Source organism: Archocentrus centrarchus, chromosome 14, assembly GCF_007364275.1.
Source record: "Archocentrus centrarchus isolate MPI-CPG fArcCen1 chromosome 14, fArcCen1, whole genome shotgun sequence".
Taxonomy (NCBI): domain Eukaryota; kingdom Metazoa; phylum Chordata; class Actinopteri; order Cichliformes; family Cichlidae; genus Archocentrus; species Archocentrus centrarchus.
The window spans coordinates 4,973,885-5,001,838 of NC_044359.1; the positions used below are offsets into that span (position 1 = coordinate 4,973,885).

General features: G+C 41.7%; 1 protein-coding gene across 2 annotated transcripts; it reads left to right on the forward strand.

Moving 5' to 3' along the window:
• Positions 1-367: 367 nt before the first annotated feature.
• st6gal1 (ST6 beta-galactosamide alpha-2,6-sialyltranferase 1) lies at positions 368-27,626 on the forward strand. 2 transcript variants are annotated; one of them, XM_030746183.1, is made up of 10 exons: positions 368-599; positions 1,113-1,197; positions 10,748-10,954; positions 11,273-11,635; positions 15,941-16,205; positions 17,376-17,473; positions 19,070-19,171; positions 21,442-21,616; positions 23,639-23,922; positions 25,056-27,626. In XM_030746183.1, exons 2-9 carry the CDS (start codon positions 1,186-1,188, stop codon positions 23,902-23,904), a joined length of 1,488 nt encoding a protein of 495 aa, XP_030602043.1. In that variant the 5' UTR covers positions 368-599; positions 1,113-1,185; the 3' UTR covers positions 23,905-23,922; positions 25,056-27,626. The 2 variants fall into 2 exon arrangements, with proteins under 2 accessions (XP_030602043.1, XP_030602042.1); XM_030746182.1 differs by having other exon boundaries at positions 23,639-27,626.
• Positions 27,627-27,954: the final 328 nt, after the last annotated feature.

Here is a 27,954-nt window from a genome sequence, read left to right on the forward strand (position 1 = left end):
TGTGTGGTCACATGACAAATTTCTTTTATGGTTCCCTAGAAACAGGGGGTGGCACAACTTCCCCACTGGCACAAATCACCCCACTTTCCCCTACTTGTTTAACCTGTTACCTTATTACAGCAGTTTCGTCCCCTTGACCATACGGACTGTAAACACAAGCTCGGTGTGTTTATATGTGTTTATATATATATATATATATATATATATATATATATATATATATATATATATATATATATATATATATAAAGCATTTTGTCTTTTACGTGTATTTATTTAGTTATATTTTAATTTTGAAAATCTCACCGGAAACGCGTCTGTTGTGTCGCTGCTAGCTTGTGGCGGTGCAGCAGCAGCGGCCTGTGCGGAGCTTCAGACAGAAAGACAGCGGGACGGAGAGCAAGAGAGGCGGACTCAACGCTCCGGGCTCTATTCCTCCAGATGCTAGCGGACACCGGCAGCGGCCTCGGACCGGACGGACGGACAGCGGGACCGCGACTTACCGGGAACATGGCGGCGGGAACAACAACCTGATCGGAGCCGTAGCCTCAAAAAATCAGAGGAAGGAGGGCTGGAAACGAGGAGCATCACCTCTGCAGGTCAGCGAAATGCACCTCAGATTTCTATCTTTCGATTATGTTTATATGCTGATAATTTATCTAATTACTATTTTATCTAATTACTTTAATTTATTGCTGGTAATCAGTAATAATCATATGCACTGTATAAACTGTGCAACACCATTCTTTAAAGGTATTATTTCTTATTTTAAGCATTTCTGTATTGTCACTGGCATGACAATACAGAAGGCAACACAGCAGACATTAAAAGGGCCCATCAAAACCTTTCAGCCCACAGAGCAATAATGCAGTAAAAGCCCATCAGTGATAAAGAGCAAAGACAATGGTATGAAGGGAAATGAGGGAAACTTAGCAGGCAGCTGCCTAAAAGTTCAGGTTTATGCTGGGTTTGTTTACAAAAAACTAAATGTGGACAAATTAACTTCTGCTAAAATAACAGCTTTATAGCAACAGATAGTGCACACGAGAGGTGAAGAAGAGGTGGAGTGGATGGAGATGAGACCCTGTATTTTTCTGTATATGTTTCCATAGAGGCAATGAGGTGAGAGCTGAAGGCTGCATCCTGTTTCAAACTATCAACACGACCAACGCACCAAGACACACCATGGCCTACAAGGTAACATCCTCACCTTTTACGTTTCTGGTGATCAGTAGTTTTGCTCTGAATCCTCCACACCAGCGAGGGAAGTAAAAACCTTCATCTCTCAGCCTGTACTTGAAAACTCTCTGCTCAGAAATGTGCTTTGTGATGAAGCTGTTGGGATGACACATCTTCAGCAGTAGTAGTAGCAGCAGCTGCTGTGGACGTCAAAGCTTCAGTCGCACAGGTACAGCTGCACTGGCCCTCCAATAGAAACATGAGTATCAGTGGCAAAAATCATGAAGGTGCAGCAGGAGCTGTTACAGTAAACAGGAAGCCACACAACAGTGTTTGTTAACACTGCATAACCGTGTCTGCATCTGTCATCCAAATGTGTTCCATGGAAAATCAATCAAACCAGACAAAAGTTCCCACCTGACCCGCTCACAGTCAGCTGTATTGTTTTGTATAATAAATCCATCCATCCATTTTCTTTTGCTTATCCGGGGCCGGGTCGCGGGGGCAGCAGCCTAAGCAGAACAGCCAAGACCTCCCTCTCCTCAGCCACCTCCTCCAGCACGTCCGGAGGGACCCAAAGGCGTTCCCAGGTCAGCTGAGAGTTATAATCTCTCCAGGGTGTCCTAGGTCTGCCCCAGGGCCTCCTCTGGCGGGACATGCCCCAGGGTCTCACCCAAGAGCTGCCTAGCAGCCATCCTAGTCAGATGCCCGAACTACCTCAATTGGCTCCTATTGATGTCTAAACTATAGCATATTTAATGAAGGCATGCAGAATCCTACCTTCAGACTATTTTGATGCTTTTCAGTTGTGTTTAATCTGTGATCCAGGCACTTGCAAAGTACTTTTGCAGTACTTACAAAAGGGCCAAATTTCACCCCAACCCGTGTTCTTCCAGGTACTGTGACCTGGATCAAATTCTTAGTTTGATCATTCAGTGTAAAACCAGTGAGTGCTGCTTTGTGATGATTTAAGAAGATCTGATGCTGGCAGCTCTCCAGTGATCCGAGGCATAAATGTCTCGCTGCAGCCGACCAATCAGCCGCTGTGTGGTGTGATGCTGTAATGTACTCAGCCATAAAACTCCCACAGTAGACAGATTAAAACACACACACACACACACGCCTGGCTTTTTAGTCATGGGTAGTTTATGGCTTTATAATTCCTTGCATAACAGACACACACACACACACACACACCTCTACTCTCTGCGTGAGTACCAGCTTGATATTTTGACCTTGTGAAGAAGCCATTTTGTGTGATTCTTGACTTTCTGACACTTTTAAAGGACAGGTTGAGCTGCAGGTTTAGACCAAAGTGAATCTCTTTTCAGAGATGCAAGCGTGTGAGAGTGTGTGTGTGTGTGTGTGTTATTTAGCTTGACGTCTTTAAGCAGATGCCTGGTGACAACATCTGTCTGCAGTCTGCAGCACTAAACTGATGCAGCTGCTGCCTCCATTCTTTAATTCATTCATTCATTCCATCATGTTGGAAGTCAGTAAGCTGGCATTTTGTAGGTACGTCACACTTACAAAGATCTGATAATGATTCGCAACCAACAAACAATAAAAGCGATGGACGTAGCCTCAGTGATGTGAAGTCCTGTTAAACCTCGAGCTAAGCTCCTCTTTTTCTGACTCAGATACTGAAGAAATGAACTTTTTGTTTAATACGACCTAAAACTAGCAAATGAGAGCATGAAATCATCGGGAAAGTGTTTACAGAGGTGCGAGGGCTGTTTTATCATTGACTCCTAAATCTTTTTACAGCCCCTTGTTAGTCTTTAGAAAAAAAATGCAGGTTTATGGTTTCAGTTTTACGATCCAGGTTAAGGTGCATAATGCACTCTCTGTGTGTGTGTGTGTGTGTGTGTGTGTGTGTGTAGCTATGTGGACAAGAGCAAACAGAGAGAAGGTGTTTGAGCCTGCTGGTTTTATTTTAAATGAATGTCACCTCTAATATCAGCATCTCAGCTTTTTGGATCACCGGGCGTGTGCGTTTGTTTGTGAGAGCCACAAAAACCAAACTGGGCAAGTCAGTAGAACTAAAGCCTGAACAGACAGATGTTACGACTTAAAACTGATAGTTTTTCAGTTGTTGTCTCGTTTTGAGGTGATGATGGAAACTCCACGCACATTTATTTAATGGCCAGGTCACACTATAGGACGGCAATGTTCTCATGACCAAAAACAATCAGTGTTGCCTGGTGATTAGGACTGCTTGATTATGGAAAAAAATCAATATTGAAATCATGATTATTTTACATGATTAATCACCGACTTTGTAAACACTGCATTTATTGCACTTAAAGAACAGTGAATACCTTGAAATCTAGTGCAATTCTACAATCCTCGAATTGACCAATAAATGTCCTGGTTCAGTTAGAGCTGGTGTTTAAACAGTCGTCCTCATCATGAACCAGGACATTTATTGGTCAATTCGAGGATTAAACACCTGTTGTGAATTTTGCCGTTAAGCTCCTCGTTAGAGAACAGCAACTTGTGCAAAAAGTTCTGAAACATTTAACAGTTGGACATGTGCATTCAAAAGCTTAGAGAAGGTCACATTGAGGAGCATTATAGCCCAAAGCAGAAAACAGAAAACATGCTCAGCTTCAGACTATATCAGAATTATTTAGGCCGACACAGCAAATAGTGGCAGCAAATACTGGTTATACTGGTAACGCTGTAGTGTTTGTGTTGCGGATGGTGCAGATATCACTGTCCAGCAAATTTGTGTTAATTACTTTGCTGTTGTTTCCCAGTGTTTTACATGCAGTGCAGCCGACTTTTTTCCCTGTGTCCTCGCTCTTTGTGGTCATATTTCTCCCTGTAGTTTTTTCCACTTGTTCATTCCCTCATGTCCATTCTGATAGTTTAGGCAATTTGCTGGCATTGTGAGTCCTTATATTGATACTATGATTATTATTCCTTATCTTGAGATGCTGATAGTTATTCTCTCACTGATAAATTAAAAAACTGTGCCATATAAATAGCCGGAAATGCACAACAGGAACCAATGGTGCTGAACAGGCCAATCACAATCATTGCAGGCTGCGTTGCCCTGACGCGTAGTTACATTTCTCAGAAGGTGCAGGTCTTTGAAGGTGGGCCTTATTCTACTTTGCCAACAGCCCGGGGTTGTATGGTGTCTGTGTTTATATATAATATGCAACTCAATTGAACTGGCAGACAAGGTCAAGTTAAGCACGTGTTCCTCATCCATTGCTTATATGTTGGGCATATGCATGTTCATTGCACTGTAGCAAATCTGAGAAATAAAGCCCCAGTTCACTGTTGCCAACTCCTCAGCAAGGAAAGTAGCTATTGGCTGTCCTAAAAGTCGCTATATGATGTCATCACCTAATTTGCATAATTGGTTATTTGCATGTAGTTGCAATCAAGGCTGTAGGAGAGAGGAATAACATCTTTGGAGAGATAAAAAGTGAAGAAAAAAACACCCTGAATATGTTTAGAACTACTAATGCTGGGGAATATGGACCAAAATTATATCTCGATATTTTTTACCTGAATGGTGATATACAAAATATATCTTGATATTTTTTTCTTCCCAAAGGTATAAACAAAAAGGCACCTCTGAGTCAAAGCTACATGTCCCAAATGTCACACAGACACTTTTATTAACATTCAGCTGTAGATGTACATGAGAAATTGCTCAAAAATAAACCACTGGCATATTTAAATAATAATGCTCCTCAAATAAATGAATGCTTTTTTTCTCCATAACAAAAGACTCACAGCTGTGCTATTAAAATGTAAACAGAAAAGATACAGAGCAAAAACAGCTAAAGGCTGACTGATTCTTTAAAAAGCCAGTCTGCAGTGAAGTAGACTTCACCACAGTGCTTCCTGCTGTGTAAGATAATAAACATGTAAACAGACTGAATGAACAAACTTCCATTCTTCAGTCAGCAGGATTTGTGAATCCATAGACATATATGCTGACGTATCATAGCAACGGCCCCACCCGCTCAATGCGGAGTCGTATCCACCGGCTGCATCACTAGGACACGAACAAACCCACTTTCGCTAGGGTAGTCTTGGGGGTCCGGGCGATGCCAAAGCATCTGAACGGATGCAGTATGAAGGCTGTATGTACACAAAACATGGCGATAGCGGAGGATTTCAGGTTAACAAAAAACTCTCCAAAAGTCACCGATGTCACCGGGAAAACTCATTAAATTTGTTGCTAGTCACTTTTTGGAAAAAAACTCGCCAGGGGGGTCTGAAAAGCCGCTAAATCTAGCGACAAAGTCGCCAAGTTGGCAACACTGCCCCAATTGCCAAAGTGAGACTGTTTTTGTTTATTGTATTTTTGGAGTAATTGATTCCACTGTTACCACTAATTATTCAAATTAATTTGTAAAGACTAATACTTTGTTCTTTTTTTCCCACTAAAGCTGATTAAAATTTGACTTAAACATTTTTGTTGACTAAAACTGGACTAAAACTAAGAATCATTTTCATCCAAAAGACTAAGACTAAAACTAAAATGTTTGCCAAAAACGGCAATGGTCTATTAGATAAATATGATTCAAACCACTGCAGTGCAGTACCTTTAATACCTATAGTATGCTCTAATCTCTGTAATAAAATGTTATGGTCAACAGTATCAAAGCTGCACTGAGGTCCAACAGGACAAGAACAGAGATGAGTCCACTGTCAGAGGCTGTAAGATCATTTGTAACCTTCACTAATGCTGTTTCTGTACTGTGATGAATTCTGAAACCTGACTGAAACTCTTCAAATAAACCGTTCCTCTGCAGATGATCAGTTAGCTGTTTTACAACTACTCTTTCAAGAATCTTTGAGAGAAAAGGAAGGTTGGAGATTGGCCTATAATTAGCTAAGACAGCTGGGTCAAGTGATGGCTTTTTAAGCAGAGGTTTAATTACAGCCACCTTGAAGGTCTGTGGTACATAGCCAACTAATAAAGACTGATTGATCATTTTTAAGATTGAAGAATCAATAATTGGAAAGACTTCTTTGAACAGTCTAGTAGGAATGGGATCTAATAACCATGTTGCTGGTTTGGAGGAAGTAACTATTGAAGTTATCTCTGAAAGATCAACTGGAGCGAAAGAGTCTAAACAAATACCAGCAGTGCTGAAAGCAGCCGAACATGAAGATAAATCTTGGAGATGGTTATGAATAATTTTTTTTTCCTAATGTCTAAAATTTTATTCCTGAAGTCACTACTAGTTAAAGTGAAAGGAATACTTGGCTCTACAGAGCTCTGACTCTTTGTCAGCCTGGCTACAGTGCTGAAAACAAACCTGGAGTTGTTCTTATTTTCTTCAATTAATGATGAATAAGTAAGATGTCCTAGCTTTACGGAGGGCTTTTTTATAGAGCAACAAACTCTTTTTCCAGGCTAAATGAGCATCTTCTAATTTAGTGAGACGCCATTCCTTCTCCAGCTTTCGGGTTATCTGCTTTAAGCTGTGCGTTTGTGAATTATACCACGGAGTCAGGCACTTCTGATTTGAAGCTTTCCTTTTCAGAGGAGCCACAGTATCCAAAGTCGTACATAGTGAGGATATAAAACTATTGACGAGATAATCGACCTCACTGGGAGCAGAGTTTAGGTAGCTGCTCTGCACTGTGTTGGCGCTGAAGAGCATAATAATGAAGGAATTAGATCCTTTAAACTTAGTTACAGCACTTTCAGAAAGACTTCTACTGTAATAAAACTTATTCCCCACTGCTGTGTAATCCATTAAAGTAAATGTAAATGTTACTAAGAAATGATCAGACAGGAGGGGGCTTTCAAGGAATACTGTTAAGTCTTCAGTTTCTATGCCATATGTTAGGACAAGATCCAGAGTATGATTAAAGTGGTGGGTGGGCTCCTTTGCATTTTGAGAGAAGCCAATTGAATCTAATAATAGATTAAATGCAGTGTTATTTTTATGTTGTTATTATTTTATCTGAACTGAGCACTAAATCAGATAAAAAGTCTGAGAAATCTGTCATGGTCCTGGGCCGGTGGCCCAGTGTTTTGTGTTCTTTTGGTTCTGTTTAAGCTATATCTCTGATTATGTTTATTAGTTCTCTTTATAGGTCCTCAGTTTGTTATTTCTAGTTCCTTGTGTTTCCCTGTGTCAAGTCTGCGTCCTTGTTCCCCCGTCTGACTTCCTGTTTTATTTTGATAGTTGTCCAGTCAATGTCTGTTGCGTTCAGTTTTGCTTCCCCTGGTCTCGTCAAATTAATTAGTGTCACTTGTGTTCCCAGCTGTTTTCTCTTCCCTCATTATCCTCTTGTGTATTTAAGTCCTGTGTTTTCTATGCCTTTTGTTCTTGCTGCTCCCTCTGCTGTGTGTCACTCTACCTGTTACCATTTTGTTCTGGCACCTGGCCAGCCCTGTTAGCTCTATTCACGGTTTCATTTATCAATAAACCACCTTACCATACATTTGCCTGTGTGTCCTGTGTTTTGGGGCTCTGCTTCCGTCTGCCACACAGCACATCATGACAAAATCAGACAGAAACTCTGAGTAAAGACCAGGTGGATGATAGATAATAACAAATAAAACAGGTCAAGGTACCACTGTATTTTCATACGCAATATAAGATGAGACAATATTGTTTATATAGCTATATGTTGCGTTACAATCATATTTGTAGCTCCACCAGTTCACCTTTCTTTTCTCCCAGTTTGTCTCTGCACAACTTCGCACTGCCCCGCTTCTCTCCGCTTAACCTGTAAATCATGCAGGAAGCGACCGCATGGCAGTGTTCCAAACTTAGTGACTTTGTCGCTAGATTTAGTGGTTTTTCAGACCCCGCTGGTGACTTTTTTCCCAAAAGCGACTAGCGACAAATTTAGCAACTTTTTCTGGTGAGGTCAGAGAGTTTTGGAAACCTGAAATCCTCAGCTGTCGCCATGTTTTGTGTACATACAGCCTTCATACTGCATCTGTTTGTATGCTTTGGCATTGCCCGGACCCCCAAGAGTCCCTGGCTGCAGTTAAGAGGGCCCAGCCATACGCAGCAGAAGTTGGTTTGTACCACAAGTCACGTGACCTTAATAGTGGAAGTGGGTCTTTTTGTGTGCTTGCAGACGCTGCATTGAGAGGGTGGGCCCATTGCTGTGATATGTCAGCGCATATACCTTTGGATTTACTGAGATGGCTAAAATCCTGCAGATAGAATTTTGTTCATTCGGTCTGTCACAGTGCTGGATGTACAGGAGTGCACACAGGAAGAAGCACTTTCCAGTAAGGTAGACTTCACCAGACTGGCTTTTTAAAAAATAAGTCAGCCTTTTGGTATTTTGGTTTTGTATCTTTTCTATTTATATATGTATATTCCTATTTAATAGCACAGCTGTGAGTCTTTTTATAGAGGAAAAAAAGCATTAATTTATTTGAGGAGCATTATTATTTAAATATGCCAATAGTTGATTTTTGAGTAAGTTCTCATGTACATCTACAGCTGAATGTTAATAAAAATGTCTGTGTGACAATTGACTCTGAAGGGCCTTTTTGTTTATACCTTTTGGGAAGAAAACGTATCAAGATATATATCATATATCGCCATTCAGCTAAAAAATATAGAGATATTACTTTTGGTCCATATCGCCCAGCACTAAAAAGTACCATTACTGCTAAAGGAAGCTGAGGAGTCACTAAACATGTGACACACAGAGCAGGAAAGTGCAGGAGGGACAGAAGCCATGCTGCTAGTGAGTCGGCTAAGAGCTAAGCTACTAGCTGCGCTAAGCTAGTGAATTTCTAAAAACAAACAAAATGAATAATGTAAATACAGGTGATTCAGCAAAGAGTATGCTCTAGATAAAGCAGGTGAAGATTACACTGAAATATGTCGTTGTCCAGATAAATCAAGCTAAACAGATATAACAGCTAACAGACAGCAAAACACCACTGTGCTCTGAAACAGGAACAGGAAGTGATACAATACCGCAGTGAGAGCCAAGAGGAGAAGAGGCCAGAGCACTGAACAACAACCCCCGAGGAAGAGGGCCAACAGCCACACCAGAACATCCGGCAATGCCCTGGAACCCTGAAGCATCCACACCCTCGGGGGGCAGTAGTGACCAGTAGGGAGGTGTAGCTGACGCCCCCACCCCCCCACCCCCAATGTCTAAGGTGCAAATAAAATTGAGGGGCAAACAAGAGTGAAAAGATGAGTGGGGCCACATCAGCACATCTTCAACCTCCCCCCCCAAGGTCCTGGATGTATGATTTATTGTGAATCATAATGACTATAATGTAATTAAAAAGGAGAAGCACCGCACGTGGCCTCTCTAGCCCCTTTTCCACTGCCGGGGTTCCGATGCCGGTGTCGGTGCCCGTGCTGTTCCCAAAAGAACCGGCGCTTGCGAACCGTTCCTTTACAAATTAGTGTGGGCGGGTCCTCATCTGGACACGGAAGCCAAAGTTCGCAGCACAAGAAAGGAGAACACGCTCCCCTTTCTTGTGCAAGTTCAGCCTTAGAGCCCAACCTAATTTACAGCCGTGAAAATCGCTTCGCTTTTCTCATGTAATACACATGTAATATGGTAGAAAACTTGATGTTCAGATGGCAGAGTCACGCCCTTCTGCTGCTTTCGTCACGTGTTCTTGGTTCCAGACCAGCTAGCTTGCGGGGCCCGAGTTGAACCCGTTTTTCGGCCGAGCACCGAGTGCTTTCATGGTGGAGAAACTGCTGAACGGTTCAAATAGTGGCACCAGCACCGGAACCCCGTCGGTGGAAAAGCGGCTTGTGAGACCCTACATGTGTGAGTGATGCGTAGTCTGTGTGTGTGTGTGTGTGTGTGTCTGTGTGTGTGTTTGTACACACACCAAATCTTCCTCATCTGGGAGACACAATACTGTCAGAACTGTTTTTGCTTGCTCTTATTGTAATAAAGCTTTACAAGACAGAATAAAGGCTATTTTATTTTATGCCTTAGTTTAGGTTGCTTGTATATGTTATTTTGACATTGCTGTTCTTGTAATTATTTATGTATTTTTGCATTTAAGTTCTTTTAAAATATGATTTCAATATGTCATGTAAATACAATGAAAGGGTTTAGTTTTTTCTGACAAATGTATACTAAAAACTGCAATTGCAATTTTTAAATGGAAACAAAGAGCAGTTCATTTTAAGAGACGTGTGTTTTTTTCCTTTGCAGTATTTATTATTGCTCATTTAAAAGACACACTTATTTATCCAATTAATTAATCGATGGAATAATTGATAGAATGCTTGATTAACAAAATAAACAATAGCTGCAGCTCGATGGATGGATGAAGGATGAAAAAATTAAGTTGGTCTCTGAAACGTCACTGTGTGTAGGTTCTTGTGGCTCCCACATTTTTATCATGTGCCTGTGCCTCTATGCTTCCTTACCTAACCTTGTCTTTTATGGGAGGATAGAAGATGCTGCTGACCCACTAGTTCAAACAAAATACACTCAATTCAGATGAGAGCTGCAGACAAGTCCACAGCAGCTCTGATATTTAATACAAACCTTTTTATTCTCTGATACTGTCCCTGTATCTACTGCTGGCCTGAATGGCTGCAATCATGCCTTTGCTTTGCAGATACCCGGGGCAGCGATGGACAGAGTCAGCCTGCTGTGGCGTCTGAGGCGTCGGGCCCGTCGTGGAGCACTCTGCATAGTCTTCTTCTGCATCTCCATGGCTCTGCTCTACGCCATCTGTGCTGAAAACAGCGTGCCCGTCACCGACGCCATCTTTGGTGTCCGGGCACGAACCCGGGCTCAGCCTCATGCACACAATGTCATCAAGGTGTAGTAACTATAATCAGACCCAAAAACACAAGTGCAGTAATGTATGAAATGAATTAATTAGGGTGTTTTAATTTAACTATGTTTCATTAGGTAGTTTAAATATTTATATATACACCACAGAGGTATTGATTAATTTAAACTAGCTTATTGATCCTGCTGTAACCAGGTTTCTCTAAGGCAGAATAAATCTGTGTATTGATCAATTATTAAATCATTTACTAACAGGGACTTAGAAGAGAGACCTAATGTTTAATAATCCACATTTAACTGTTTGAAGTAAAAGGTCTAATGTTTATTATCCCACTGATTCCCACAGGTGCTGCGAGGTGGAGCCAAGCCCATGTACACAGACCCTCAGAAGCTCCCGGGTGTCGTCCCAGGTGACCCTCATCGTCCAATCCCTGTCCTCTCCTCTTCAAACCACAGTCACGAAGCCAGGGACTTGCCTACAAAGCGGAAAGAGCACGAGTCCTCCAGGTTTTTCACTCGGTTGCTGCCACGCCCCTTCACGCGAGCACTGGAGACCCTATTTGGAGGCCGGCGGAAGGGCGAGCTGAGTGGCAGAGGCAGCAACGCTGAGTTCTTCGGGCCTCACGGGCTTTTGGGAGAGGTGTGGAATGATGAGATGTCCAGCAGCATGCTGGGAAGCAGGCTGAGGAAGGTGGTGCAGAACTACCAGGTCAGTCATTACGAGGTCATAGAAAAAAAAATTACATTTCTGCTGTAAATGGATGCCAGCAATTTACTTACATAGAAGTTCAGTTCCCCAGATTGTTTAAAGTGTATAAGCTACAAATGTCGAGAATTAGATTTTTTTTTTCAGTTTATAATAGTTTAGCACCATGTGCAAAGTAAGGACCATGTACGGGCAGTTACAGCTCTTTGAACACTTTATTTCACCACCAAAGAAATTTCATCGCAGTAAGAAAAAAAAAAACCAGACTATATGCCGATAAAGTTTAATTTGCTAACATATATTACATTTTTAATCTCAAAATCTAGAAATTTACTTAAATTGAGTACGTGGTGATACCCCATAGTATATCTGACTTCTATATTTATTTTTTATTTTCATTCATTGTGGGAGGAGATCCCCATCAGTGATGGCTCTTGTTTAATCGGTATAAAATATAGATTTCTGTTATTTTCCCTGCCAGCTGCAAACTTAAAACTATTTTATCTTTCTATGAGCCTTTATGTATGGTCATAAAACAAGTGTGTATATATATATATATATATATATATATATACACACACACACACACATATATATATATACTGCTCAAAAAAGTTAAAGGAGCACTTTGAAAACACATCATATCTGAATGAGAAAAAATCATGCTGATAGCTATACTATGGATGGACGGATGGTGTCCTGGGGGATCTTCGCCCACATCTATGCCAGGGCATCACTGAGCCCCTGGACTCTCTGAGGTGCAACCTCGTCAGTTGGATGGAAATAATAATATACTAATAATGTCCCAGAGATGTTCTATTGGATTTAGGTCAGGACAGTGTGGGGGACAGTCAATGGTATGAATTCCTTCATCCTCCAGGAATTGCTTGCATACTCTCACCACATGAGGCCTGGCATTGTCGAGCACCAGGAGGAACCCAGGACCCACTGTACCAGCGCAGGATCTGGCAGTGGGTTCAAGGCAGGGGCGGAGCTTCTGGGGGGGCTGGGAGGGTGGCACACTCCCGGCCCGGGCCTAGAGGGGGCCCAGATGAGAGAGAGGATAGGATTTCAGGTAGCCAGGCCTCTGACACGTCTGAGGAGTGCTGGAGAAGGTGGGCCCGCTCCTGAGTGTATCCAGATAAGCACGGTATACGGCCAGAGGAATAGCCTATTTTATATCACCCATCATTCATGTTTTACACGGGGGTTTTAAAGGTTGCCACAGTCAGGACTGAGTCATATTGCTAAAAACTTTACAAGACCGACTGACTTTAGCGATGGCAGTAGGTGTAAAATATTGAATAAAATGTTGTGCTGCATGACTGGCTTTATTTTCACTCTTAAATTTAACTTTATGACATGCAATTTTTCGAGTGGATTGCCTGTATTTTCTCCAAGTGTATTGCGGGTAAAACTCGTCACCAACCGTCCACCAATGTCATCATCAGTCACTTGGCAACAGATTGTAAACTAAGTGGAGCATTTTTACGGCCTAAGCTAACACTAACCACCGTTGCTGGCATGTGTATGTTGTAAAATGATTATGATAAACTTTACTATTTGGGTATAAAGGGCCCGGTCATTTGCCCCGCCCCCGGCCCGGCTCTGATTTGTTCCGCTAGTGGTTCAAGGATTTTGTCCCGATGTAAGGGTGCCATTGCCTAGCCTGTAGAGATCTGTGTGTCCCTCCATGGATGTTCCTCTCCAGACCATCACTGACCCACCATCAAACTGGTCATGATGAACAATGTTACAGGCAGCATAAGGTTCTCCATGGCTTCTCTAGACCCTTTCATGTCTGTCACATTTGCTTAGGATCATCCTGACCTGCTCTCATCTCTCAGCAAACCTTCTGGCATTGACATATATTGATGTGCCATCCTGGAGGAGTTGGACTACCTATTCAACCTCTGTAGGGTCCAGGTACTGCCTCATGCAACCAGCAGTGACACTGACCCTAACCAAATGCAAAACTAGTGAAAAAACAGTCAGAAAAGATGAGGAGGGAAACATGTCAGTGTCCACCACCTATAAAACCATTCCTGTTTTGGGGGTTGTCTCATAGTTGCCCCTCTAGTGCACCTGTTGTTAATTTCATTAACACCAAAGCAGCTGAAACTGATTAACAACCCCCTCTGCTCCTACTTAACTGACCAGATCAATATCCCAGAATTTTAACTGACTCGATGCTTTACTCTGATTAAAAAGCATTCCTTTAATTTTTATTTTGAGCAGTGTGCTTGTAAAACACAGATAACATTTACATGCAGGCTAAGTTCAGTTTTACATTTAATCTTTACTTTGTCTCAGATATCACTGGGCCTGCAGCTGAAAGAATAAACACTAAAACTGTCTCGCACTCATCTAAAGAACATCAATTTAATGGAACATGCAGCTGCAAATGCAGTCTGATCCTCCCATATTTGAATAATATATCTGTGATAATGATAAGTGTGTTATTTTACAGTCTACATTTATATGTGTTTTTCTGGTCAAAGTGCATAACGTGTTCATTATGTTTGTTTTTTATATTTTTCAAATGTTACAGCTGACAGTCTAGCCACAAACTCCACCTCTTTGACGTCAGCGTGCGTGTAGCTAGACTGATAAAACCTGTATCTCTTTATCAAGATGATGACCACATTCATGTGACTGGCAACATTATCCTGGCTGTGTTGGACTTCCTTTGTAAACCATTAGCCAGAAGCTCACACACCAAAACGTAATCTTTTATTATACAGATTTTCAATATGGGTTAAGTCACTTAAAGGCCCACACAGCATGATCTGTTTATTTTCATTCACCTTCGTTTCACTTATATTTTTCACCCCACAGTTTAATAACTAATTGCCTTACACTTAAAAATGATTCCTAGACTGTCTACAGCTTATTTATTTGACACTGGTATCAGAAAATAGCCCAAGCTAAGGTATCTGAGTCCCGTCAGACCTGGAAACAGTTGGATCTGTGCACATTTGTCCCACTCTGCTGACTGTATTCAAAACCTGTTGTGAGTTTTAACAATTTTGTATCTGCAAACCACCTGATGTTTGTCAGTGAACCATGGGGCGTGTGCAAATCCTGTTTGGTTTCCTTGTTATGCTCCTGGTAGAAAGTTTCTCCATAAAAACAGTGGAGGTCCTTTTGGAGTGTGTGTGTGTGTGTGTGTGTGTGTGTGTGTGTGTGTGTGTGTGTGTGTGTGTGTGTGTGTGTGTGTGTGTGTGTGTGTGTGTGTGTGTGCGCGCGTTAGGGCTGCAACTAAGTATTATTTTGGTAGTCATATTGATCACATGACAGTTTGGACCCAGAAATGGAATTCTACATCACCACTTAACAACCGGGTTAAAATAATGACCCATAAAAACACAAGGTTGAAACTAATCAAATGTATTTTTAACATTAATGTGACCATCACAATAAATATCTAATAAATATTCCATACAATATGCATATTAAAGTGAGTGCAATTTTTATTTTTAAATGAGAATATAATGTGCAAATAAGTAAATAAAAATGGCCTCTGTCCAAAAGTTCAAATAAGGCTTCAAATTAAATCACAAAATTTTTCCATGCAAAACAGCTTAAAAGTTTACAGACAATTCAGTTAATGAAGGTTTACTATTCAGAATGAACGCTAATATCAATGCAATAAAAAAAAAAAAAAAAATATATATATATATATATATAGTAGCCAATGTAGCTGCTCCTGTTGTCCTTCACTCGTTAGCTAACATCACTGAAACGGCGGTGCTTAGCAAACATCATCCATGAGAGCTTGTTTCCGACAGGTAAACTAACAGAAACATTACTGTACAAACATTAACAGGTTATCAGCGACGCACTAACGTACCCATCCAGAGCTGATGTAACAGCTCCAGGGTGCCGGCGTTTTAAACGCTCAGCACTGCAGCGATGCTGCCGTGCAAGGAAAGCTCTGCTCTGCACCGTCTGCATTCAGCTTTATTTTAGTTTCTGTCAAATGCTCCCACACCTTTGACAGGTGTCATATCTTCCTGTAGTGTATAGCAATTACAAAATCACACAACAAGCGGAAGAAAATAGAGGGATGGGTTTAAAAATACGCTTCAACGTTAAAATGCCATGTTGACTAATTTTTGTAGTCGATTACGTCAATGAATTGTTGCAGCCCTTGTGTGTGTGTGTGTGTGTGTGTGTGTGTGTGTGTGTGTGTGTGTGTGTGTGTGTGTGTGTGTGTGTGTGCGTTTATCTGAACTCTGAACTCAAGACTGTTCCTTCATTCACTCTGATCCTCCTGTCTTTCTGTTTTCTTGTGTTTCTTTTCAGGCGATGAACAAATATGGAGTCAAGCTGTCGGGCCCCGGCGGCATCTCTAGCACGCCAAAGCTGAGCGGTTCTGAGCTTCTCTGCCAACTGAAGGACAAAGTAGAGGTCACATCTCTGACCCCTGACCTTCAGCCTTTTTCTTTGCTGCCTTGGGCCACCCAGCTGCCTCCAAAGCAGCTGACCTCTGACCTTGGGCCCTACAAGAGCTGCGCTGTGGTGTCATCGGCAGGGTCGCTGCGCTACTCTGGACTGGGCAAAGAGATAGGTGATATATTTTAATCCAGATGTTTGAATAATTTGTATCCCAGCATGTATATCATGCTTTTTATTACCAATGTCTGAATGGACTCTTTGTGCTGTGTTTCTAGATTGGATTTACCCAAATAGTTAATCTGCTCATGTCTGCACAAGTCGACATGTGCCTTTAGACTTGGAGAAGGTATTTGGGTGTCCTGTGGGGGGGTTGCTTCTCTTGGTTTCCTCCGTGTCTGAGGCTGTGGTCCTTAGCCAGAAAAGGGTGGTGTGTTGCTGCCTCAGCTGGAGGAATTCAAGTATCTCAGGGTCTTGTTCACAAGTGAGGAAAAGAGGGAGCATGAGAGTGACTGACAGCTTTGTGCGGCCTCTGCAGTGATGAAGAGCTGAGCGTGAAAGCTGTTAATCAACTGGTCAATCACGTATAGCCACAAGCTCTAGGTAGCGATTCAAGTGAGATCATGGATACAAGTGGTGGAAATGAGCTTCCCCTGAAGGATGTCCTGAAGCTCAGTCTTAGCGGTAGGATGAGGAGCTCAGAGTAGAGCTGCTACTGCTCTGCACTGAAAGGAGCCGGTTGAGGTGGTTCAGGCATCTAGGCAGGATGCCTTCTGAATGCCTTCAAGCAGTGGTGTTTCACATGAGTTTAAGTGGGAGGAGGCCCCAGCGCAGACTCACAAGAGAGATAACATACCTCAGCTGGCTTGGGACATCTCGGTGACCCCCCCCTCCGAAGAGCCGGAGGAGGCAGGAAGAGGAATGTCTGGGTATTGGCACTTAAACTGCTGCCCCTGCGACCTGGGCAGAAAATGAGTGAACAGATGGACTGTCTCACCATGACTAAACCCCCCACCACTCTGGCATATAATAAGACCGTTGTTTATTGTTGTACTGGAGTCACCTTTGTTTTCCCTGCTGTTTATTTCAGTAATCACAGAGGAGGCACAAAGAAAGTATGAAACAAGCTGAAAAGAAGCAAATTTAACAGTTTAAGTGAGCAGCGAGACTTTGGACTCCTTTAAATCCATCCTCTGTTTCTCCTGCACTCAGCTCTTTTTTACTATCCTTTAACATAACCTGCTGAAGTTAGAGCTTGTGTGTGTTCCTGTTTTTGGCTGATGGTAACCGCATATGTCACTTTAGCGCATCACAAAGTTTCACTTATTCTATTTTTAAACTGCAGACTCTCATGACGCTGTGCTGCGCTTCAACGCTGCGCCCACCACCGGATATGAGAACGATGTCGGGTCCAAAACCACCATTCGCCTCATCAACTCACAGGTAAACACAAAAATAGCAACCAAGTGGCAACAACTCAGCTGTCAGACCAACTTGAATGTATTTATACCAAACGCAAAGTACTTTGAAAACAAAGAGACACAACATTAAAAATGAGGAAAAAAATGATGATAATGTTAAACACAGCAGTCCAAAGATCATCTGAGCTTTGATTTTTAATCTGTGGCCAATTTTATTTTCTTCTCTATTAACTTAATTAAATTAATTATCTACTGATTGGCTGCCCTTTACAAGCAAAAGGTGCTTCTGCCTTAGAGCATCTCCCTCAATGACATCATACAGATCCGAGAGGAGAGAAACTGTATGAAATGAGGCATTTAGTCTGACTTTCGGCTCACATTATTAGACACTTTGGCCATGTTTAATATGAACATGCACTAATGGAACAGGACATATATGACAGAAATAGGTCTGCTACATGTTTAAATTTTAACCTAAATATGTCAAATAGACATATTAGTATAGAATGCGCACAGTATTCACTTTGTCCTCACGTTGTTTAGTATCTGTGTAAGCTTTTAGCTCTCCACCAGAGTTTGGAGTAATGATGTGTGGGCACAGCTTTGAGTTTGTAAAGACGCTGCAGGCGATGGTCGTTTTTCAGATGGACCGTGGGTGTTTTAGTGGAGAGCGCAGCAGAGAAGAGCTGACTGTGGGTGTTTTTAGATGTTTTTACAGTGAGAACAACTCACTACAAGAATACTTCTTGAGGTTGAATCATTGCCACTCATCATCATCATCATCATCGTCATCATGACAAACCAAAGTCAAGCCTCCAATTAGTGAATGTGCATTTATAGTAGAACCAGAGAATTCTGCATCTGTTTTCACAGCTTGTCACCTTTAAAGATTTTGATGAGTTTTAAAAGTCAACAAAGACTTCTCCTTTTTTATTTTTCTTCCCTTCTGGATGTTAAATTTTTAAACTTTGTCTAAACTGTGAGAATATAGCAAATAACACAACTTCGCTGTTACTATGGTTTCATCTGAATAAACTTGGGAAAATCAGAAAAGTCTCAAATAAATGTTTTCTCGATCCTTGAACCTTCACCCACTGGCTCTCGCAAAAGCGACTCACGATCTTGCAAAAGTACATCTTATTTTTCTCTCCAGTGCCTCGTGTGGGGCTCTGTAGTTAAAGTCCATTCAGGCATTGGCACAAAAAAATAATAATCTACATGAAAAAGGCTTCAGAGTAAACCAACGTCAGAAAGGTAAAATCAGTTAACGAGCATTTTCCTATAAAAAAGGTCAACTTTGAGCATCATTTAAGCTGCATGTAGGCAGAGGAAAGTTTCATGACTTTTTACAGCGGTGTCTAAATGTGTTTAACAAGGAGGTTTTTGTGTCACCTGCCGAGAAGCAGGGAGACACTTGTCTTTCTGTCTGTCCATCACTTTCAGTCTCTCCGTAACATATTGACCTCAAACTTGGAGGATCGATATTTATCGAAGAGTACACAAGAACCATAACACTACCTCCTCTTATACTGGAGTTATTGCCCTTTGTTTACTTTTTCAGCTTTCCGTCACACTTTCAGTCTGTCACTTTAAGCGTCTCATCTTACCTGCCTTACAGGTGATGGCGTCTGATGACCACCGCTTCCTGTCCAGTTCTCTGTACAGTTCAGGTGTTCTGGTGGCCTGGGACCCCGCCCCCTTCTCTGCTGATCTCTCACAGGTGACGTTCACAAAGCTCTCCCAAAAGTCCATTCACAGCAGAAAGTTCAGTTGAGCTGCTTCTTTGTTCCTTTCTGTCCTCATTCAGATTCTTCTTTGTAACAAAATTTTATTTTAGATTTTTGTCACGAGACACATTTTCATCACGAATGTGTCCGTTTTTTGTTTGTACAGATACCCGTGCATATTCTCATATTAATCATCACTGTAAAGATCAGTTTATGGCTTCTTTGGACATTTGTAGATTTTAGCCTGCAGACTTGCACACACTTACACAGTTGGGGTGTGCTTAAATATGCAGTTGTGATGGTGCTGGATTGGCAAGAACACCTCCAGCACCACCACACTGAGCACTGAAGCTCACTGTGTGGTGCACACAGTTGATACCTGCTAGTTAATTAGGTCTCTGTATGTATAAGTAACATCCTGTCATCGTCCTGGGTTAGTTTGCCCAGTGGTTTGAGTTATTTTTGGACTTTCAAGCTTTGTTTTTCTAAATATTCTCTCAGTTATTGGTTTAATGTTTATATTTGCTTTATGGGTTTCTAGTGTCTTAGGTTTGGGGCCTAGTTCTCTTTGGCTGCCAAGTTTGATTCCTCCCTCAGTGTTCCTTCCTCCTGTGTCAAGTCTCCTGCATTTAGTGTCTGTGTTCTGGACTGGTAGTGTTTAGGTTGTTCCTTGTCCGTTGCCTTCAGTTTTGCTTCCTTTGTCTTGTCTCCTGTCATTTTAGTTGACCTGACTCCCCCCCCCATGGGCAATTTAGAACCACCAATTAACTCCAGTAAGTGCATGTCTTTGGACTGTGTGAGGAAACCAGAGTACCCGGAGAAAACCCACGCAGACACGGGGAGAACATGCAAACTCCACACTGAAAGGCCCGAGCCGAGGTGGATTCAAACCCAGGACCTTCTTGCTATGAACAGTAGTGCTAATCACCACATTTTAGAACATGTCACATTCAAATGACGTCTGTTAATAGAATTAACTGCAGGTTTTTGGATTTTTCACCCTGGCTTCATTCGGAGTCTGAAGTTTGACATGATGATGTTCCCCTCTTGGATGCTTGTGGACTTGTGGATGTGTCCTCAGTAAATCCAGTCACCGATATGAATTCTCTGTTCTCTCTGGCACCGATTTCAGCACAGCTACTAGTTTTTCTCTGCGTCAGAGCTGGAAAGAACTGCTGATTCTCTCGTGCATAATTCATGCGTTTATCTTGAGAGCAGACGATAAGTCTTTGTAGAACAATTACAGAGGATCTGTTCTGCTCTATATTTTTATTCTTGGATTCCACTAGAGTAACTTTGCATGATTCACAGAGCACAAAAAACATAATTCATATTGTGCTGGCCCTTTATGCAGCTCCTCAGTCCATCAGTTCTTAATGCATTTTGTCTGTTTTTCCCAGCAAATTGAGGCTCTGAGCTTTTCTTCCTTCTGTACTGGAATTTGCATAAAGGAACATGTTACATTTAGGCCTCAGTTCAGCAATGGTAGAGAGAGATTTTCACATGAAGGCCATGTACAGAAAAGAGGAAGGATGAGGAGGCGCACACCCCGAACAGCAGGGGTACCCTAACCCTTCTTCTCTCCAAACCCTCCGCTCCACTATATTAGCCATGCTTCCTTTTTATTTGGTAGGAAAGACACAATCCCAGTCTGATTCCCAGGGTTTTGAGTTCTGGTTTATTTTAGTTGCTCTCTGATTGCTTTAGGGTTTTTTTTTTTTTTTGTGCATTCAGTATTTCTGTAATGCTTGCGTTTCCCTGTTTTCAGTTATGGTTGCTCACTTGCTGGTGGTGTTCAAACTCCAGCCTGTCATAGTTCATGTCCTCCCAGCAGAAAGCTTTTTCTATGACAACATCCTCTCCCTGATATCTCCCGGCACTGTGAGCACGACCCACGTACACTGCTTAGGTTACCCTCTGGAGAACCACCTCTCTCCTGCGTTTAGAGGCCAAAACCTTCTTGTTGGTCTTAGCTTGTTGATGAAGAACATGACAGGAAGGAAGTGTATAGATAAACTGATCCAGAGGGTCCCCTTTGACATGTTAGCATACTCAGCCAGGTATTTAAAAGAATGTAAAAAGGGCAACATAACAGTTAAAGATCAGTAAACCAGAGCCTCACTGTAACAGCACGAGTCTGTTACTTTGGGTTGAATTAGTGCTGACAGTGATTTTATTTTGATGTGTCTGTCAGCAGTAGGAAAAATAGGAGCTATCAGAGGTGTCAGTTAAAACTTACCGCTATACGTTTTCTCCTCCACAGTGGTTCAACAAGACTGATTACCCCATCTTCACTCAGTACCAGAGATACAGGAGGCTTCATCCTCTGCAGCCCTTCTACATCCTGCATCCTCGCTTTGAGTGGCAGGTCTGGCAGCGAATACAAGACAACATGGCCGAGCCCATCCAGAAGAACCCGCCCTCCTCCGGCATGCTCGGTATGTGGGGGGAAAAAAAAATATATATGTGTGTGTGTGTGTGTGTGTGTGTGTGTGTGTGTGTGTGTGTGTGTGTGTGTGTGTGTGTGTGTGCAAAATACTCTCCATGATCCTCTTCTGACAAAAAGCCAAACAATGTCTTTGTGGTTTCCCTAAAAATGTATTAAACAACTCGCAAAATTAAAAACTCAAAGGTCATAAACCAATTTGAAGTGCTGGTGTGCTTTTGAATACCATCCATCCATTTTCTTCCACTTATCTGGGCCGGGTCGCGGGGGCAGCAGCCAAAGCAGAGAAGCCCAAACCTCCCTCTCCCCAGCCACCTCCTCCAGCTCATCCGGGGAACACCGAAGCGTTCCCAGGCCAGCCGAGATATGTCTCCAGCGTGTCCTGGATCTGCCCCAAGGCCTCCTCTGGCAGGACATGCTGGGAGCACCTCTCCCAGGAGGCATCCTAATCAGGTGCCCAAACCACCTCAACTGTCTCCTTTTGATGTGGAGGAGCAGCGGCTCTACTTTGGGCCCCAGTATACCCACATCTAGGTTGCTTCGCATGCCAGTGGTGACGTCCAGTGATGGCAGTGTGACACTGAAGCTTCAAATCCTGACCTTATTATTCTATAGAGCCGCTGCTTCAGAGCTTGATTTGGGGCAAAAGAAAAAAAAATGCACAAGACATGTGACGTCCAATGCAGCAACTGCTTCATTCCACAAATGAGTCACCTGACTGGTTCGCAGTCCAATCAGATGATTTACCTGTTGTGAAGCAATAAAAGAAATAGGCTCGATCCAAAAACAGCTGAAAAAATAATGTGCCACTGTAAATCTTTGAGTGTTCCCTATCCCACAAAGTCACCCCCTGCCATATTAACACATGCACACGCAATGTGTGCCATGTTTTCCCAGCACTCTCTCCTCAATAACACAATAAACACATTCATCATCATCATCTGTATTTGTAGATAGAACATGATATCATGATGTTCGGTCATAATGCCACAATGCCTCTAAGAATGCAAACAAACAAAACAAAAGGTTTTTTTCTACAAACATAAAGTAGCTCATTAACGTGTGTGTGTGTGTGTGTGTGTGTGTGTGTGTGTGTGTGCAGGTGCACACGTGCATAATTAAGTCTCCTGTCCATCAACTATTTGGCTACGTTGACTGCAGTCTTGCACTTCTCCAGAAGAGGTCGCTGTAACTAAAGCTTGGAGTAATTAAGTTATTTTTGAAACAGTTGGCTCAAGTTCTCAGTTTATTTCCTGAGTTTGGTTTCTCTGTGCCTGATCTGGAACCTTGGTTTTCATTTTTCTCTCTTACTTTTGACACCTTCTGTTCATGGCGCAAGTTTCATAAATACAGGATTTGATTTTGTAACTGCAGCTCTGGCTGCTTTGGTTTCTGATATTACGTCCTCAGTTCATTATAACTTCAAATCATCTCTGCCAGGACCGTGAGACAGGAAGTAAATCTGTCATACCATTTTTATATGATTTTTATATGTCATGAAAATGTCTAGCAGGCTGAGCAGGTCTGTTAGTTTGGGTTATGCAGCCACCTTCGTCTCATTCAGACAATTTAAAGTTAGTGAGCATGTGAGAAGCTTTGTTTGGGGACGTGAAGATGTTGGCAAACAAAGTGCGTAGGCAGCCATGCTGCACAGTTCATTACTCAACTAAAACCAAAGCTGTGGGCTGGATGAAAACACATAAAAGTTTTATGTTTCTAGTTGTTGCTCCACAGTCTGTACGGACGTGAAGCGAGCAAAGAGGAACACGAATCAGTCGTAAATAGGGCGGGGCAGATTAACGGCAGTTTTCCAGTAAAAGTCATCTTTCTTTTTGATGTTCAAAATAAATATTTTATTGGATTAACTGTTTTCACTCTGTTGGGAATATTTGAGTTTTTGTATGAGTTATTGTGCAGCGATCAGCCTTCCGGTGCCCCTGGGGTTATAAGAGAAGGCACCAAATTGTCTGAACACCTCTGCAAAGTGTACTCATCCCCTCTGCTTTCTGCCCAGGCACCGTCCTGATGATGTCGCTGTGCGAGGTGGTGCATGTCTACGAGTTCCTGCCATCACGGAGGAAGACAGAGCTCTGCCATTATTACCAGCGTTTCTATGATGCCGCCTGCACGCTGGGTGCCTACCACCCGCTGATGTACGAGAAGAACCTGGTCAAACGCATGAACCAGGACTCCAACCACAACATCTACATCCATGGACGCGTCAAGCTGCCCGGCTTCAGCAAGCTGAACTGCTCCCGGACTGCTGGAGGAGACCACTGACTTGAAAAATCAACACACAATGGAAATTAGAACCCTGCATGAAGAAGAGCAGACGCATGAAAACCTCATACTCACTGCCAAATCAACAGGAGCGCTCTCATAAATATTTCATGCTGTTAACACACACTGGAGTCCAATCAGCTCATACACATGCCTGCTGTACACACACAAGTATCCGTCAAGTTTCAAAGTCTAAATCATGATGATTGGATGCTTCTTTAAATCAGTCTCCCTAGCTTTGATTCACATGTTGACCTTAAAGGATAATTCTGGTGGTTTATTGTGGCTCTTTGGTTTATGCTAACTCTCCACCTCCATTATAAAGAATCAGGGAAACAAAGAGGTTGGCATTATGGGATAAAGAAACAAACAAAAAACCCATTCAGTGATCTGAAAATGGTCAGGCTCAAGGACCAAACTGAAAATGAGTGAAGCAGCAGCCAGTGCTCAAAGAAAAACTTTGAATGATGTTCAGGAAGCTCAAAAACTATTGCTGAAGACCACTTTAACAAATTACAAGAAAGTCTAACTGCTTGGAAGCAAAATATAAAGAAACGAGGAGTGACTCAAGACTTTTGCACAGGACTGTATAACCTTTTATTCTGAAAATCTGGCATTTACAAATTCCATTTAGTTAGAGTATGCTGCTCAGTTTTCACAATAAGAGGTGGAAAGAGTAGAGTTAGTGACTCATGGAGCCTCAGTAGGCACATTCATGGTAAAGAGGATGAAATAAACCATCAAAAATGCCCTCAGGTCTAAAAGCAGAGAGAAACATATTCTAACGTCACTACCAGTACAGCTACCTAATGTCTAACCTTTAGATGTTTAATGTGGCATGGATTATTGTTATTATTGAGATTGTTACAGCCCTATTTTGAGGGTTCAGACACCATTTCTTCTGTGGGATACTGAAGATAATAGAGCAGAGAGTAGTCAGACGTTTATTAAAATAGATCATAAATATCCTTAATCATGAGCTGTTCCAGCTTCGGCTTCTCTGCTTGTTGGAAGATGTCTTTTTCCCTTCTGATGAAACGGCTTATATTTTTCTTTTGCTTCCAGTCACACGCTGTTCCCGCCTGACCGAATCCATCGCCAGCGTCGCACCTCTGGCTCAGGCAGCAGGACACAGCCACCCTCTCATCACGAATGTCTGTATGATCACATCCATGATGCTTACATACCTCACCAAACCTGTTTCTTGAAGAAAATACTGCCTGCAGATGAGTTTACTTTTAACCTAACCCAAAAAAGCCACTTCAATCAAACTCCTACATTTTATACCCACATTGTGAAGCGTGTTATTTTCAGTAATCTTTTTATAATCCTCACATAGTGTAAATATTACAAAAGTCTTACCCAGGAGGACGGTCTTTACTGTGATTCTGTAAAGTTGATGAGTTTTAATTCTACATTTCTATGAACATTTGATTTTTCATATTCAAACACGGTATTCAGTTTATCCAAAGATGCTAAGCTAAACTAATAACTAGTTTTACATACTTTACTGATATTTTATCTGCTTTTTATTTTATCTGTCTAAACTGACGATACTTATGCCTTACATTAAGAAACCAGAACTCCTTTAATACCATTTAAAGTCTGTGAAGGAGCCTTTGGGTATTGTTAGGAACTTAATTTTCAAGCTAAACTTGATCGGTTAGTTATTATGCAGATAGAGCTGCCAGATTTAGTAAAAAAAAAAATTAAAATAAAACTCTCACAGTGACTGAACCAACAATATTTCTTTCTTACATTCAAAAGCACGTTTTGTTAGCGGTATTAGGACAAATCAAAAGTGCTAGTGTCACTGACTAAATTTGGTCGTTCAGTCAGTGTCAGTTTCTTGTAATGTAGAGCCAATGTACGACTGTTACACAGTCATTAGTTACAGTGGTTTTAAAAAAGCAGCTTTTGGTAGCACAAATCAGAAGTCCTATATTGGTGATCCAGTCCTGGATTTCCTTACTATGGACAGGTTTTTGAGGAAAATTAAAAAGGTTGTGGTAGCTTCTCTAGGCTATAACAACCATCAGGTGTTGCAGGAAGATGTTGTTTTCTAGCTAGATTTGACTGGTGATAGGTTTGTGATTTGAGACCTCTCTCTTTTGTCAACATGCCGTAAAGTCTGACTTCCAAATAAGGCTCCAAATGTCTGAAGCCCCGTTTACACACCGTTTCAAAATGAAAGCGGTGTCGTTTTGATGCGTTACAGCCTTCCGTTTACACAAGAACGGAGTGAACCGAGTGGAGTGTTTCAGAAACGCGCCGGTCTGCGTTTCCATGTAAACAGTTGAATACGGCCTGTTTTGGAAATTGGTGACTCGCACATGCGCACTACGGTTGCGACACCACAGTTGCGACACCACAGTTTTCCGCGGATGTGCAAATTCATGAACAATACTCACAATGGCGGATTCACGAGTGCTTCTTGTGCTTTTCTTGTGTTTTTGCCGTTTTGTAATTCAGCGTTGTGTGCAGCAGCAATTCAACCTCATTGTCAGTCCACACAAAAACTCTCAAATTGGCCATTGTGTAAATATTGAACAATTTGCCGTGCTCCCTACTGTGTCCCTCCACGCATGCGCGTCATGCGTAAACAAGCTTTGCAAAAAAAAACCCCAAAAAAACAAAAAAAAAACGCCAACTTGTGGCCTGGCATGGGAACTACATCATTTTCACCGTTTCCGTAAACGGAGATCATTTCTGAAACGCCACCGTGTAAACGGAAGGCTGAAGTGCATCAAAAAGACATTGTTTCCAGTGGAAACGGTGTCGTGTAAACGGAGCCTGAAACAGGCTAAGCTAGTCTGATTACTGGCTCTAGTTTCACAAAGCAGTTTCCACCCAAAAAAACAACCACTAAGCACAACTAAGCCTAAACTGACAGGACTTCCACTAACAGGCAGCTAGCAGGTAGTGCTATAATAGGTTTCCAATACTGCCAAAAATGTTATTTTCCAGTTAAACCTGACTGTTTGTTTGTAAACTATGGGCAGGCTTCTCATTTGAGGAAAAAAGCCCCAAAAAAAAGTCTTACGGGTTATTGTTGTCACCCCATCAGAGAGGGCAACTTTGTGCATGTGATAACTCAAGAACAGTGTGACCTAGGATCTTCAAATTCATACCATAGATGCATCTACTAAAAATCTCAGTGACCCAGACCTCAAGATCACAGGTCAAATTTTCTGAAAATGTTTTGAACGCGATAACTTGAGAACAGTATGACCTAGGATGTTGAAATTGAGGCCAAATATGCATCTACTAAACATCTCGACCAAGTTAGTTCTTAACATAATAATGTCAATTACAGAACGTGATTTTACCATTTCTTATTCCTGGTTCTTACTTAGCCATTTGCTTTCACTGAGAATCATATGCACCCCATTAAGATCTACTGAGACCTGGTAATTGTGTGCTGTAAAACTTGTACTTCCAGACAATTCATGCCACCTAAAGATTCTGTTGCCAGGAGGTTGAGGGGTAGCATTGGCAAACGACAGTATTTTGTAGCATTATCAGAAATGTTATTTTCCAGTTAAACCTGACTGTTCTAAACTATGGGCAAGTTTCTCGTTTGACAGCATTTTGAATCATCATTTATCATTTTTTTTAATATGCAGGATAATCTGATAGGCTTCAGTAGAAGTCTCTCAGTATTTAAATAGACTAGCTAATTCATTTACTTTATATAAAGTAGTATTTTCAATAATAAAAAACAAAACAAAACAAAAAGAAACCACCCGTTAATGTGACTATTGACCATTGATTTCTGTTTATTCTAATCTTTGTGGAGGAGGAAAATATTTTTGTTAAATGATTTGAAATTAAGATGGTAAATCCAGTTTTTCTGATTAGTTTTAAGGCAAGCACAGAGGCTTATAAAGTAAATAAAAATGCAGCTGAGTAGCCCATTAGCTCAGCTAACCTTTGAAATATAAACATGGAGCAAATTAGCTTACCTCTGGAATGATAATCTTTTTTTTCTTTTACTGCTCAAATTTACAATTTCTTTTTCCATCTGAAAAATGCTTAACATGTGTATGG